The sequence below is a fragment of the Drosophila albomicans genome, chromosome 3, assembly GCF_009650485.2.
Source record: "Drosophila albomicans strain 15112-1751.03 chromosome 3, ASM965048v2, whole genome shotgun sequence".
NCBI lineage: Eukaryota > Metazoa > Arthropoda > Insecta > Diptera > Drosophilidae > Drosophila > Drosophila albomicans.
In genome coordinates, this window is record NC_047629.2 from 8,017,920 (window position 1) to 8,032,003 (window position 14,084).

At 36.5% G+C, this 14,084-nt stretch overlaps 2 protein-coding genes across 2 annotated transcripts; both read right to left on the reverse strand.

The window, feature by feature from the left end:
* Positions 1-3,232: 3,232 nt before the first annotated feature.
* Positions 3,233-5,618, reverse strand: LOC117570843 (uncharacterized). The gene is made up of 4 exons (XM_034252724.2): positions 5,433-5,618; positions 5,292-5,378; positions 4,815-5,156; positions 3,233-4,760 (listed from the first exon to the last, which is right to left on the reverse strand). The coding sequence occupies exons 1-4, from the start codon at positions 5,518-5,520 to the stop codon at positions 3,466-3,468; spliced, it is 1,812 nt and encodes a 603-aa protein (XP_034108615.1). The 5' UTR covers positions 5,521-5,618; the 3' UTR covers positions 3,233-3,465.
* Positions 5,619-8,101: 2,483 nt separating this feature from the next.
* LOC117568894 (uncharacterized) lies at positions 8,102-8,843 on the reverse strand. The gene is made up of 2 exons (XM_034249795.2): positions 8,360-8,843; positions 8,102-8,299 (listed from the first exon to the last, which is right to left on the reverse strand). Exons 1-2 carry the CDS (start codon positions 8,703-8,705, stop codon positions 8,175-8,177), a joined length of 471 nt encoding a protein of 156 aa, XP_034105686.1. The 5' UTR covers positions 8,706-8,843; the 3' UTR covers positions 8,102-8,174.
* Positions 8,844-14,084: the final 5,241 nt, after the last annotated feature.

Sequence of the window (14,084 nt, forward strand, 5' to 3'; positions counted from 1 at the left end):
CCTTCCCCTTTGCCACTCTCATAATACACGTCTTTTATATGCGCATATACTAATATGCATTACACAGACTTATATGTACATATGTAGTAGTAGAGTGTGTGTGTGTGTGTGTGAATATATTGTGTAAGTGAATGAGCAAGATGGAGAGCTGTATAAGCGGAGACTGCAAGCTGACATTAAAGTATATTAAATTACTTAAGCACAACGGATGAAGAAACAAAAGCAACAACAACAACAGCAGCAGCAGCAACGAAAACTGCAACAACGAAGACATACGCTCACTTTTAAAGCATAATTTCTCAGGCATAAATCTTTGTGGCTTTCGCTGGCAACAAACAAAAATTAGTTGCACTCGGCGAAAAAGGCATAAGCAACGTTAAATTATGCGCCGCAATATGTCAGCGTGTTGCCAGTGCTGCATTTGCACCCGTTGCGTTTGTCACACAGCATGACGGCCAAGTTGCAACTTGGTGCACCGCCAACCGGAATCCTGAGGCGGGGCACCCTGTACACCCCCTACACCTTGTACCCTGTGCGCTGTGCGCTGACAGCCCACGCTTAATCAGAAATTATTTGAAAATGTAGAGTCGACATGTCGAGACTCGCTCGACTCACGACGACTCACGCACAGCTTCTGTTGCTGCCACCGTTGCTGATGCCGCTGCTGCATGCAATTTGCACATGCCACGACCCCATGACCTAAATAGAAAGAAATCTCACCAACAAGAAAAGCAAACAAAGGCTGCACTCTGACTGTGAGACTGCGACTGCGACTGTGACTGTGACTATGACTGTGGCAAAGCCAACTTTCATAGACTAAAGACAACGTTGCACGCTGTGCGAACTCCTTGGTTCATTTGTTTTGTCAACGCATAAAAGTATTCTGTGCAAAACAATATGAAAATTAAAATATCAAGGCTAACCATACCCTATGAGTTTTAGATAAAAAATATATTTTATATTTTTAAAGTTAGATATTTTAATTTAAATTTTCTATACTTTATACGTTATGTTTTTTGTTTTATCTTGTTTTATAATAATATAATAATATATAATAGTAATATAAGTGTTTTATAATTTTTCGTTTTAAATTTTTTAATTTTATATATATTTTTTTTTTAATATTTCATTTTGCATATTTTCTTAAATTCAAATTGTATATTTAGTATTTTCTATTATTAATTTCTATAAATTATATTTAGAAATTGAAGAATACTTTATATATTTTATATTTTATTATAGATAATTTATAATTTGTATTGTATAATTTATGTGTTTGATTGATATGTTTAATTTTATATTTTTATTTTATATTTTACATTATTTATTTCATGATTTTTATTCTATAAATCATATTACAAAATTAGAGGATACCTTTGATACATTACCCAACTAGATTGCTAGGCGAATACCAAAAAAAAAAACAGCTTTGCGAGTATCCACTGCTTCATCTTGGCATAGTTGGCAGCAAAAGGAGGCGAAGTCACCGTCTTGCGCTGGTTAGCCGCCCACTTTGCAATAATAACTCATGTTAACCGAAAAGCGTGCAGTGTCTTTTCCTGCTGTTGCTCCTTAGTTGTCCTCGTGCTCATTCTCATTCTCTTCTTATTCTGTTTAACCTGATTCTCGTCCCCTTCCCCTTGCCTTTCCCTTCCTTATCCTCTTACAAGGCAGCAGTAACAAAAAAACTTTTCGCGCACAATCAGCTGCATTTCAACATTGCGTTGCATTGTTGCCTTTTGCTTATAATTTACTTTTACTTGTGCGCTTTGGCGTTGGCTTTGTGTTTGCATTTGCGGCGTGTAAAATATTTGCACAGCCAACGACAACGACAACGAGAACGACTACAACAATAATAACAACAACAACAACAACAGCAACGACCACAACAAATGACAACGACAATAGCGCACAGCATTAACCATAATAATTTTCTTTGCGAAAAGTTGAAGCCAGGACATGTTGGGGAGTTCCTGTCATTGTTAATCAGCTGCCATCTGCTGGTAAACAAAATGCATTGAATAAAGCCTTGAATCCTGTTGTTTCCATTTCAGTTCTGCTTTTCTTCCATCTGACAGATGTGCGAATGCATCTTTAAGATTCCCAATTGTTAGTTCACAGAAGGAATTCCTTCCAAGAAGTGCAAGTTGTTTTAGAAGTCATATCAAAATTTGTTTTTAACGTACTTAGGTGGAACATATATAGTTGTATATATTAAATAAAAAAATGTTCAAGTTTGTTATCAGTTTTACTTTAGCAATTGGATTAGGCTGAACTCAATCTTAGCAGCTTTTTTCACTATACAAATAAAAAGTTGTCACAATAGAAATAAAAAGTTTTTAACAATAAAATTACAAATTTTATTTCAAAACAAATGTGATAAATTATATATTTTATTTTATTCCATTTGTCATTACCAATTTTATATTGAAATTATGTGAGCAACTGTCTCGTGTATGTTATGTTGATTTTTTAAACTCAATGACAGATGCTTTCATTCAAAAATCAGTTACAGCTCAACGATCTTTTGGTGCTCTACTCGTGGCTGTTGAATTCTTAGTTACTGCTGAATTGGCAGCTGCCTATCAACGTCTTTGGCCATCAGAAAACTCAATTAAGTACAGAACTCACACTAAAGTGAACTGAACTGATTCAATCCATTCAGTCATTCACTTACGTCAGTTGCTCACGCACTTGGTAAAGAGTGTAAAATCGATTACGATGCCCATTTTGATGAGCTGGGAGCATAAACAGAGGCGCAGCAGAAGAAGCAGAAGCAGCACATGAAATTGCTTACATGCCAAAATTTTAACTAAGTCATAAATATGTGGAAAGTTTTCTTTCAGCCTTTGCCAAATGCAACGTGAGCGCTTTTTGCTAGTTTTCAACTCGACCCCGCCTAACGTTTGGCTGGCTCTATGGCAACCCCAAAAAGGGGCCAAAGGCACGCAGCTAAAATAATTGATAACAGATTATGTTTTACAATCTAAGCAAGGATAGAGATATGAGATATGCTCGTAATTTTAATGGCCACATGTAGCGGGCCACACGTAGACAAGATGAAGGAAGCTGCAATGGCAGCAGGAGCTAAAGGAGCTAAGGGGAGGAGGAGTAACTGCCTGGACCTAGCACAGATTCCGCAAAACGTTGGAAAACTTAATTATTTCGTGCTAGCTGCTGGTTTTGGCCATTTCAGGACACACACACACACTCGCACTCACACATAGCGATGTACGGAAGCAGAGACTGAAAAGTTATTTATTTTATGGTCAAAAGTTACTTTCTGCTGCACCCCAGTTTGGTGGCTACACAATTTACTGGAGCATAACGCATAAATCATAAACTATGTAAACGTGGCTCTCGTGTGTGATCTTTCTTTCTTTCATTCGTTTCTTATTTGGCGATGTAGTTTTTCTAATATCCTTGAATTTTAATTGTGGTCAAAAGATAGCTTCACCGTCAGCTTCAAGTTTCCGCGACCTGAGCAGCCACCTCGGCGGCAGCAACAGCGGCCATTTCAGCAGCAAACTCTGATTTCAATTCTCGGGCACGTGACTCGCTGGGATTAAGCATCATGACGGATCCTTTGCCTGTTCCCCGCATCATTGAAGTGCGACTAATCGATTGTCTCACCAGCGACAGATTACTTAACTTGGAAGCCACCGAGCCTGTAACACTGTTCTCCCGTTTCTTTATTGCTTTGACAAGCGACATATCCGATTGTTCAAAGAGAACCGAGTCACGATAGAATTGCGTCTCGTCGAGCTTTCGATTATACATCCCGGTCGGATTCTCACGATCAAAGTGCAAGTCTGGTGTTATTTCGCTCTCGGTGACCAACACACGAGCTCCCGGTATGGGTAAAAATTTAAAGAGACGTTTACGCAGCTTCGGCATATATGTATTACGCATATGCTCCGGCACATGATGCAGCCTGCTAAGCATTTTCGACGGCCTCAGCTCCAAGGGATGATCGACGAGGCGTCGCTCGATCGGAAGACGCTCTTTGATGGCCTCCAGCTGGCGAGCGGTTAATTGCAGAGGACGTGCACCATCCTTCCAACGCTCCTGACCACTCAAGAAGGCAATTTTCTTATTGTTCCGCAGCTGCTTGCGAATCACTCGCTTGGAAACACAATTGTAAACGATGCGCGGCACATAAGGTGGAACCGGAAAGTCACGGATTGAGATCGGAAAATGTCTGGGATTGACCAGCATATTAAGGTATTTGCCATCAGCAAACATCTTCAATTGTTTCTCTGCCTTTTTGCCCTTTACGATAGGTTTCTTGACCTGTGGCTTGGGCTTATCGTGTTTACCTATCTTGAAGATATGACCATGCCCATGACCGACTACATGTCGCCAGTCCGGCTCGCAATATTTGCGAGAATTTATACGCATATACGGCAATCGGCGAAACTTGAAACGTTTCTGTTTCTCAATCATTACAGTCAGTCCCGGCATCGTCTTTTTACCCCTCTCGCAACCACAAACATTGGGATAACGAATGTCATAACGCCCCGGACCTGGCTCGAAGCTAATGTTGCGTCTTATACGAAGACTACGACCGGTTGGAATACATGACTGCGGTAGAAACAAGTGAGGATTGTCTAAAGTGGTCTTGATGACTGGCTTCATATTGGCATTGATCTCGTAGACATTAGTGTAAGTATCAGTTGGACCCGGATCGTCTGGATTGCGCCAGCATGTGGTTAAGTCGTTAACCATGGCACGAGTGCTAGGACGATGATCTCGAGCATCTGCGAAATGGATTATAAGTCAAATTTTGTTCTGGAATTTATAGCCTATCTTACTGGAGAGAAATATTCCTTTTTGCTTATTTTCCGGCTTGAAGAACCGCTCTATTTCCGATGGCATCTCGTAAAAGCGTGCTCCAGGCGGTTTTATGCTCACCCGACTTTTGTGTACATGCATTTTGGCAAACACTGATCCCTTGGATCCCATCCGACTCTTATATGGTTCCGGTAGCACACCATATCTATTTGGTGCTTGATGATAGCTCCGCCAGGTGGAAAGTGAACGGTCGCACTTGAGTGGACGTTGCTCAGGATATGGTTGAGCTGGTTGCTTCTCAAAGCCGGTTAAGTGCTTATAATGTGCATACGTAGCGCTGCTGAATTCCTCGCCACGGTTTTCTAAAAAGTCAGTTAGTGTACATTATGTTAAGAGACTTAAACCTCCTTCGGACGAGCATTACTTGACACTTCATGAGGGATGAAAAAGTTTCCGATGCTCGTCTGAAAAGGTCTTACAGATCTAGAAACACAAACCTTGTTGACAACGACTATTGTAGTGTGCACCCGCCAACTTGAATTGCTTCTGAACACTATCCAAATTATCTTCTCGTATGCGATTGCCTAGGAAGTTCTAAGGTTAATAATACAATATTTGAGCGCATCTTGCAAACTTACGAGACACCATAAAAAGTGGTAAACTCATACGAGTCGCAACGAAATTTTGCCTATCATCGAAACACGTTTTCTTGTCCTTGTCCTTCATTTTGCGAATAATCTCTTGTATATTTAGTTAGAGCTAAAATTTTTAAAATATGCAGAAAAGTTAAAATGTTATATTGTTTTGCTAAGCTATGAGTTTACTTTGACTTCATTATAATTACATTAAAATGACAAACAAATTTCAAATGAAATAACTGTCAAGCTAAACTTTAACTCCGACTAAGACTTTATATTAAAGAAAGTATTTAATGTTTTTAACAAAATAATTAAATATGTTGTGAATGTTGTTTATATCTATTTAATAAAATAAAATACAATAAAAAAAATCAACATAAGTTTTCGTTTTCATTACGTAAATCGAGCAGAGACCGTAATGGTTTTAATATTTTTAGAAAAAATTAAGATATATAAATTTTGCTTACAAAAATATTGTTTTTTATTCTTTTACTTATATTACACAAAGTAAATTTTATTATATTATTATTATATATTTTTTTTAATATACGTTTAATTATAAGAATTTCTTTATTTGTTGTATTTAAATTAAATGAACAGATAATAATATATTTTGTTTCTTAATGTAAAATATTTTAATCACTTTTAAAGTAATTATTTTTGTGTGACCCAATCCATACTCTTTGACAGCAGATCCGTTAGGAGCTTTAATTTATAATGAATACTGTCAATACTTCTATGATTTTATTTGAAATTAAGTGAAACTACCAAAAGTAGCATTCTGTTGCGTGTAAGCTTCATATTAACATTCGAGATACAACAAATTATATTATACTTTTTATACCCGCTACCCATAGGGTAGAAGGGTATTATAACTTTGTGCCAACAGAAAATGTATGTAACAGGTAGAAGGAGGCATCTCCGACCCTATAAAGTATATATATTCTTGATCAGCGTCAACAGCCGAGACGATCTAGCCATGTCCGTCTGTCCGTCTGTGTGTCTGACCGTCCGTCCGTATGAAACACAGGATCTCAGAGATTATAAGAGATAGAGCTATAATTTTTTTAGACAGCATTTGTTATGTTTGCACGCAGATCAAGTTTGCTTCAAATTTTTACCACGCCCACTTCCGCCCCTGCAAATCAAACAAGTAAGAAAGTTACAGTCGAGTGTGCTCGACTGTGAGATACCCGCTACCCATTTTTAATAAGGGCCAAATATTGCGGTATTATTTTCAAAATATACCGAAAATACTAAAAAAAATACTAAAAATATACCAAATGATATGTTTGGTATATCGATACAGCACACCATTCAAAATATACCACAGACGGTACTTTTGTATGGGCATAAACGCCTACTTACTAGGGGTCTTAGTTGCTTTGGCTGACAACCTGGTATATTGTGCCGTCTATGGTATATTTTGAATGCAGTACTACACCGATATACCACATACACCATTTGGTATATTTTTTAGCATTTTTTGTAGTATATTTGGTATATTTTGAGAATAATACCGCAAAATATATTGCTTTTATTTAAAATGGGTATCTCACAGTCGAGTACACTCGACTGTAGCTTTCTTACTTGCTTTTATTTAAAAGGTTAGTTATAATTAAAATGAATACTAACTCTATTGGTAAAGCAATGGCAGCGAAAGCCTTCAGCTTATAGATTATACTTATATATATGTTACTTTAGTAATGGAAATATAAATTTAATTTACAAGCCTCTGGATACTCCTTACTAAAAGTCAATTGAATTGTTGCAAATCAAATAAATGATTTATCATTAATAAATAGTTACTTTATGTGATACCAGTTTCATATATGTATCTTCGCTGGCTTTTGTGGCCACTTTGTTGATTGACTGGCTCTTAACTATGTCCTGTTGGCCACCATTTTTTTTATTTCTCTTGTCCTGCACAGCCTCAGGCTGAAGCTGAGGCTGCCTTTTTGGCTGATTGCCAGAATTGCTGCATTTAATCGAATTAATTAATGGCACATTTCACATTCATCATTTACCCGACTGCATATTTTTCATTTCGTTCTTATCCCGCTTTGTATTTTTATTAACCTATCCCCCAACTCTGGGGACCCAACACTTGTAACACCCACAACAGCTCCTATGCTGATTGCAATTGTAATGCAGTTGTGTCTGTGTGTGTTTGGATTTTTCGCTGGGTATTCTGTCTTTATATATGTTTTTTTCTTTTCACTTTTTTTCGGTTCGAATCAACGAACTGCAAAATTCAATTGAAAATCGTTGAATGCAAGTTAATCAGTGCGCTTGGCTACGCTAATTATGCGGCCGATGAAAATCAGCAAATACATACGAATGTACACAAATAAATCTATCAATGTAATATACGCATTCATATAAATATACACACGAGTACATATTCATATGTGTGCATATTATACATATAACAGTATGTTATATGGGGAAAACAAATTATTGTTGTCTAATGAGTTGCATCGCAGTTGGCTTTTGTGCTATGGTAATTATGCATAATGTACTTAAAGGATATGAGTGAATGAGTATTTTTATCTGAAAGCTTTTTAAATATAATTCTTAAATTGTTTCAATATTTAAATGACACTTTGATTCGCTATTATAGAAATTAGTTTTTACAGCTTTAAAATACAGAAATAACACACTGCGAGTTATTGATATAAATCATGATTCAATTTCGTCAATATAAATACATTTATTTTTTTAGATGCTTAATCATAATATTTAATTTCTTCCACGTGGAGCTCCTCGATTCTTATGTGCCTTCTCAGCCTTTTTCTTGTTGGCTGCTTCCTTCTTTTTCTTGTTTTGCTCCCCCTTAGCCTGCTTCTTCAGTTTCTTCAAATTGGCTACATTTTGTAAATGAATTGTACTAAAATCCAAGCGACACTTGTAATACATTGACTTACCTTTTACATATTGGGCAGTAGCCAAGTTAACAGGAAGCGGTGCACACTTAAAGCCAGCTGGCGGCGCTTGGCTAAGTTTAATAAAACGATAGCCAGTTGCGTAGAGCATACCCAGACAGGCTTGTGCACGAATTCTTGTCTTGGGCCACTTATCAAAGTACAGATCCTTTCGCTTTACATCCCGCAATTTTTGTCCCTCAATATCGCGCCAATAGTGCATGTACTTTGGAGTAAACTCCTTGTTGGGCAGCTTCCAACTGTGATATGGACCATACCTTTGATAACTGCCCCAACAACCGGGCTTGTCCACGTAAAACCAAACATCTGCATTTGGATAGATCTTCATGATGTCGAAAAACCTAATGAAAAATCTATGAGAATCTTGTTGATTCTTTAACAAATTTACTGAAAAAATTTATGAAAACGAAATCGAAATTGATGAATTACGGGTAATTTTAAAATATATATTAATAACTGGCTAAAATTCAAAGCATACTTTCTTTATTTCAATTGGAAAACTCTGATCATACAAATAGCAAATATAATGAATAATCTTTTGGGATTCTGTTGCGGAAAATTTCGTTCGTATGAATAAAGATAGCACTGTGAAGATAGCAAAAGAAAAGCTGTCAAAAAAAAGGATTATCTATCTAATAAGGGTATTAGTATTTTCACTGTACAAGAACACTTTTTTACCATCGTTATAGTAGTTCAGTAGCACAACAATAGTATATGAATTGCAAAAATAAATTGTCAATCACATAAACAATACATAGTTACATATATTATACCTACTAACGGTTTTAAATCACTAATTTATTTGGTCTAAAGCAACAATTAAAGCTACAATATAATACATACACAAAATTAGTATAACAAAAATACTGAAATATACCAAAAGCTATACTTGGCATAACGACCAGCTACTACATTCAAATTTTCAATCAAAGCAAAAATTTCGTTTTTACAATTACTATACTGAACTATTTTAAATATAAAAGTAGAATTTTTCAAATATTGGCGGTCAATTGTGATAGTTTTATCAATATTCTTAATTTAACAGTGATCTCTTATATTCAATGTGTACCATGTATACATTAAAACTATATTTTAAAAGGTTGAGTCGATAGCCTTTGTAGCTAGCACTCCATTCTTTTAGTTATTATATTATTTTGTATAATAATCAACGTAAATAAATAAATAAATATTTCAAAAGGTTTTACTATCCAGAAATGTTGACCTTGTTTATTCTAATTTAAATGTCAAATAATAAATTAATTTTAAATTTACAATAACAATAAAGTAAAGTAAAGTATTATTTAGCTCAAACTATATGAGCGCAGTTTAAGGACAATAATATCGTAACTATTTGTTAAAATAGTTCATTATTCTAAATTCCAATTTATAAATTATTCATGAATATGTAAAGTTTTGCTTTAACATTGTGGAGAGCGTTAACTGAAATGGCCCAGTTGACAGTTGCTAAAAATATCCGAACTCAATGACCAACTACACTAAAAGCTAAGCAGGCACTTGATGCCAAAGTTAAGCTCATTAGATTAAAGGCCACTCACACACGCACATATATGTCAGTACTTTGGTACAAAGGTGGTGCCAAAAACTGTCAATTAAGTTTAATTATTTTATGCTCCCAAATGGGGCCAGCGTACACACACAATCACACACAGAGACACACATACACAGCAACTAATGTGCAATGTGAAACACATAAAGGCTTCGTCTTATGCAAGCGCTTCAAACTCAACAGGATTGGGTGGGGTGGGGGATAAAGGGAATGAGTCTAAAACTGTCTGCCTGCCGCTAAGCAAAGTCAATTATCCCAGCAGCTTTGATGCAAGTAATTGGCATAATGAAATTTTCTCAGTCAACGACAAGGACAACCGCAAAGAATAGAAGCAGAGGCAGCAGCAGCAGCAGCAGCGACAGCAACAGAAGCAGCGACAGCGGCAGCCGTAACCATAACCGTATTAGCATATCAGGCAGAAGCAAGTGCGGAACCAAACCGATGACAATGACAGCGTTTGCTCGTCATCATCCTTTGCCCCGATAAGCCGAGACGACGCCATACTTTTTTGCGTATTGAATAAATATTTAAACAGTCCAACAGCTGTCGCACAATATTAATAGCAAACGCTGCCAACCACCACTTGAACTTTAGCAACACTCGTCCTCGTCCCCGTCCCCAAACACCTTATCCTGCCGTTGTGATGCAGCAAACTGAGAAAACACTGCTGACTCGGGCCCAGTGCAAATATGTTGCCACAAAATGTTTAAATATTTTATAAGCCAAAGGCATTTGCTGGCAGTGTGCAGCAAAGCGACAAACCGTAACCAAGTTGCAATGCCCATCAGCCAACAACAATTGCAGCTGTAAGCGGATAAGGCCAAGTTAACTTCTGTGCAAATCGTCAACAGCAAAATCTAAGATATAAACATGAGTTATTTAAAAGGTTGATGCAATTAAATACTAGAAATACCAACTGCTGAATATATAGTATATACATATGTTGTAGTATATCAGAGTGCTAAAATAGCTTACAAGGTGTTGTTTAGCAAAAGTTTCCGTATTGATACCCTACATAAGTATATATATATTGAGCCAAGATACAATGCTCTTATAGGGTATTTTGTAGCTCATCACTGGCGACAGTTGTGTTCTTATTTGATTCTGTTTTGTTGCCCAGCTCGCTTGGCATTCCCTTAATACCATGAATTTTCGTTGGTTGCATTTCAACAAGGGATGCATGCGCTGCCATTGTCTTTGGTAGCTTCAGCTGCTGTTGCTGCTTCTGTTGTTGCTGTTGCAGATTGTGGCAATGACGCTGGTGGTCCTGGTGTTTTGGGTGATGTCCCGGACAGCTTTACACGTAGAGAGTGGGTGGCGCCTGTTTGCGGTTTGCTGCATTCTTTCGTTTCCCATTGCATATGAACGACAGCGCTCAACACTTTTTATCGTTCGCCATCGCCATCGCCGGTCTGCTACTTATTATAATTTTTTTTATTCGCTTCCCCTCATTTTTGCTTTTTTCGTTTTTCGCTTTTTGTTTTTTGGCTTTGCTTTGCTGCGAGTAAATTTCCATGGGGGCTTAGCCGGAGTTGAACATGTTGTTGAGTTGATTTGATAGCGTGCGAGTGGCGCTTACAAGTTGGGGCATTGGTTTAGTGTGCATGAGCGCACTAAAGTCTGCTTCAAATGCTGCAGAGTCCTTGCAGCATCTCAATGCATTTATCTCCGATGTAAGCAATATTTAAAATGACTATTAAGCGTATATTCAAGCGTTACACTGGTAATTAGTTCGAAAACATTGAAAATAGTTGCATCTTAAATTTGTAGGTTTTCATTAAAATTGTAGCAAGACACATAAGGGAGCAGCTGTGTACAATTCTCACTGTGAATATATCGAGAAACAAAATACAATAATTTAGTATATTTGGAATAAAACTATATAAGAATGGTCACACTGTCAACCAAAGCGAGTAGTTTTCAGCAGTTATACTTGCTTTTGCCTATTTACACACAAGTAAGAAAGCTACAGACGAGTGAGATACCCGCTACCCATTTTAAATAAAAGCAAAACAGTGCGGTATTATTCCAAAAATATACCAAGTAATATACTACAAAATATACTGAATGATACCGAAGGTCATATTTGGCAAATCAATGAAGTCCCAAGTTCGAAATTTACTACAGAGGTCAAAATATATCACATTATCATTTATCTAATAATATACCGCGAAAATACAAAAATATACCAAACGCCATATTTGGTATATCGATACCGAAGGTCATATTTGGTATATCAATGAAGTCCCAAGTTCGAAATTTACTATAAAGGTCAAAATATATCACATTATCATATATCTAATAATATACCGCAAGCAAACCAAAATCTACCGAAAGACATATTTAGTGTATCAATAAAGTACTAAGTTCGAAATATACTATAGAGGTCAAAATATACCATATTATCGAATTTCTAATAATATACCGCGAAAATATACCGAATGTCATATTTGGTATATCGATGAAGTGGTACATTCGAAATATACTATAGACGTCAAAATATACCACATCATCATCCAAAACAGCTAAGACCCTATGGCAGTAGGCGTAATTTGTATTTCGTAAATGTCTTCTAGAATTTGTATCAGATCGCAATCAAATTCTCAGGAATCATAAATACTAAATGTGGTAATTATTGACTATACCAAAATTTGCGACTCTACTCTAGTGTTTATACAGACAGATGGACAGACAGAATGATATGGTCCCGGTCGTTAATTCTGATCGAGAATACATGTATTTACTTTATGGTCTCTTTTTACCTTTTACATATATTTCCTGCCGACACAAAGCTATAATACCCTTCCACCCTATGGATAGAGGGAATACAAATGTAAAATGACTATTAAAACCAAATTAACTTTAAGCTTCAGTACAAGACATTGTTCATGTGTGCTCATCTTCAGCATTACCTTCAAGTATTTATAGTGCTTTCTATCAGCAAATTTATAATTGGATTTGATTCGCCAATATCTCAAATGCTTGCTATTTTATCTCGTGCTCATGTATAGCTTGTTCACAGTAGTACGAGTATGTGTGTGTATTTGCGCTGAGCTTAATGTACAGCCGCATGCAATTACTTTGTCGGTGGTTTCGGGTTACTCGTGCAACTCGATTGGAACAATGCTGTCAACGCTTCGGCATAATTATGTCGCAAAAAGATGCTTCATGGTTATTTTTATCGATGCGCATTAAAATGCTTTTAAAATTTATTGATATTACCAACTCTATTAAATTATGCCAGGCAGCCAACACCCTAGAGCTGAGTATGGCTTTTCCTTATACTTATTTTCCATATTTTCATGGTTTTTTTTTTTGTGTGCTTCCTTCTCTCATCTTTTTTTTTGTTGTTGTTGTGTGCTGTATTTTGTGAGTGACATGGCAATGGCGACGAATTTACCATGTCGTCAATGGCAACAACCGATGACTGGCAGCCAAATTGGCAATGCCAAAAGCAGCGCTCACGACATCGGCGTCGATGGCAAGTGCGACAGCGGCTTTTGCTGTGTGAAGTAAACTCAATTTGTATAAAAATTCTTGTAGTTGCTGTTCATGTTTTATATAACGCACAGCCAACAACAACTAACGTAATAATTGCAACAATAACAAAAAAGTTAGCGGGAAGATTTATTGTTTTTATTTTATACAGCATAACAAAAATTAAAAAATATTTTATATATTTTGCGCAACGTAAAGCTTGTGCTTGGGGGTAAATTAATCCATAAAGACAGGTTTGTAAGCATTCAATGCAGTTTATTATGCGTCTGCACACGTGGACACACACACTCAAATAAGCGTTGCACACACATGAACGCTTTTTTGTACGTGCTATAAGCTGGAAACTTCGATGGCATCCATGGCGTATGATTGATACATTTACACACTGAAAGCTCTCTATTTAATATAAAGCATACTTTTTGAGGCCGCAAAAAGAGTTTTGTATACACTTTTAATAGGGACACCACATATCGAATACTCACAATGAAAGTTTTATGTGTTTTGTGCATTTATTTTATATGTAGATTTATCTGAAATCTTTATTAAGTCATATCGCCATAACACAGTGGGCATACATATATTTGCTTTCTGTGGAAAGTTCGAAGTTCACTACTTTGAGTGTCAAATTTGAAAGATAAATTT

Bases quoted from the DNA above. Each gene is read 5' to 3' on its own strand.
- LOC117570843 (XM_034252724.2), bottom strand. From the start codon at position 5,520: ATGAAGGACAAGGACAAGAAAACGTGTTTCGATGATAGGCAAAATTTC. The intron at 5,157-5,291 runs GTTTGTGTTTCT...CTGACTTTTTAG, and splicing joins CAATAGTCGTTGTCAACAAG to AAAACCGTGGCGAGGAATTC. The intron at 4,761-4,814 runs GTAAGATAGGCT...TCCATTTCGCAG, and splicing joins AAAAGGAATATTTCTCTCCA to ATGCTCGAGATCATCGTCCT.
- LOC117568894 (XM_034249795.2), bottom strand. From the start codon at position 8,705: ATGAAGATCTATCCAAATGCAGATGTTTGGTTTTACGTGGACAAGCCC. The intron at 8,300-8,359 runs GTAAGTCAATGT...TACAAAATGTAG, and splicing joins TACTGCCCAATATGTAAAAG to CCAATTTGAAGAAACTGAAG.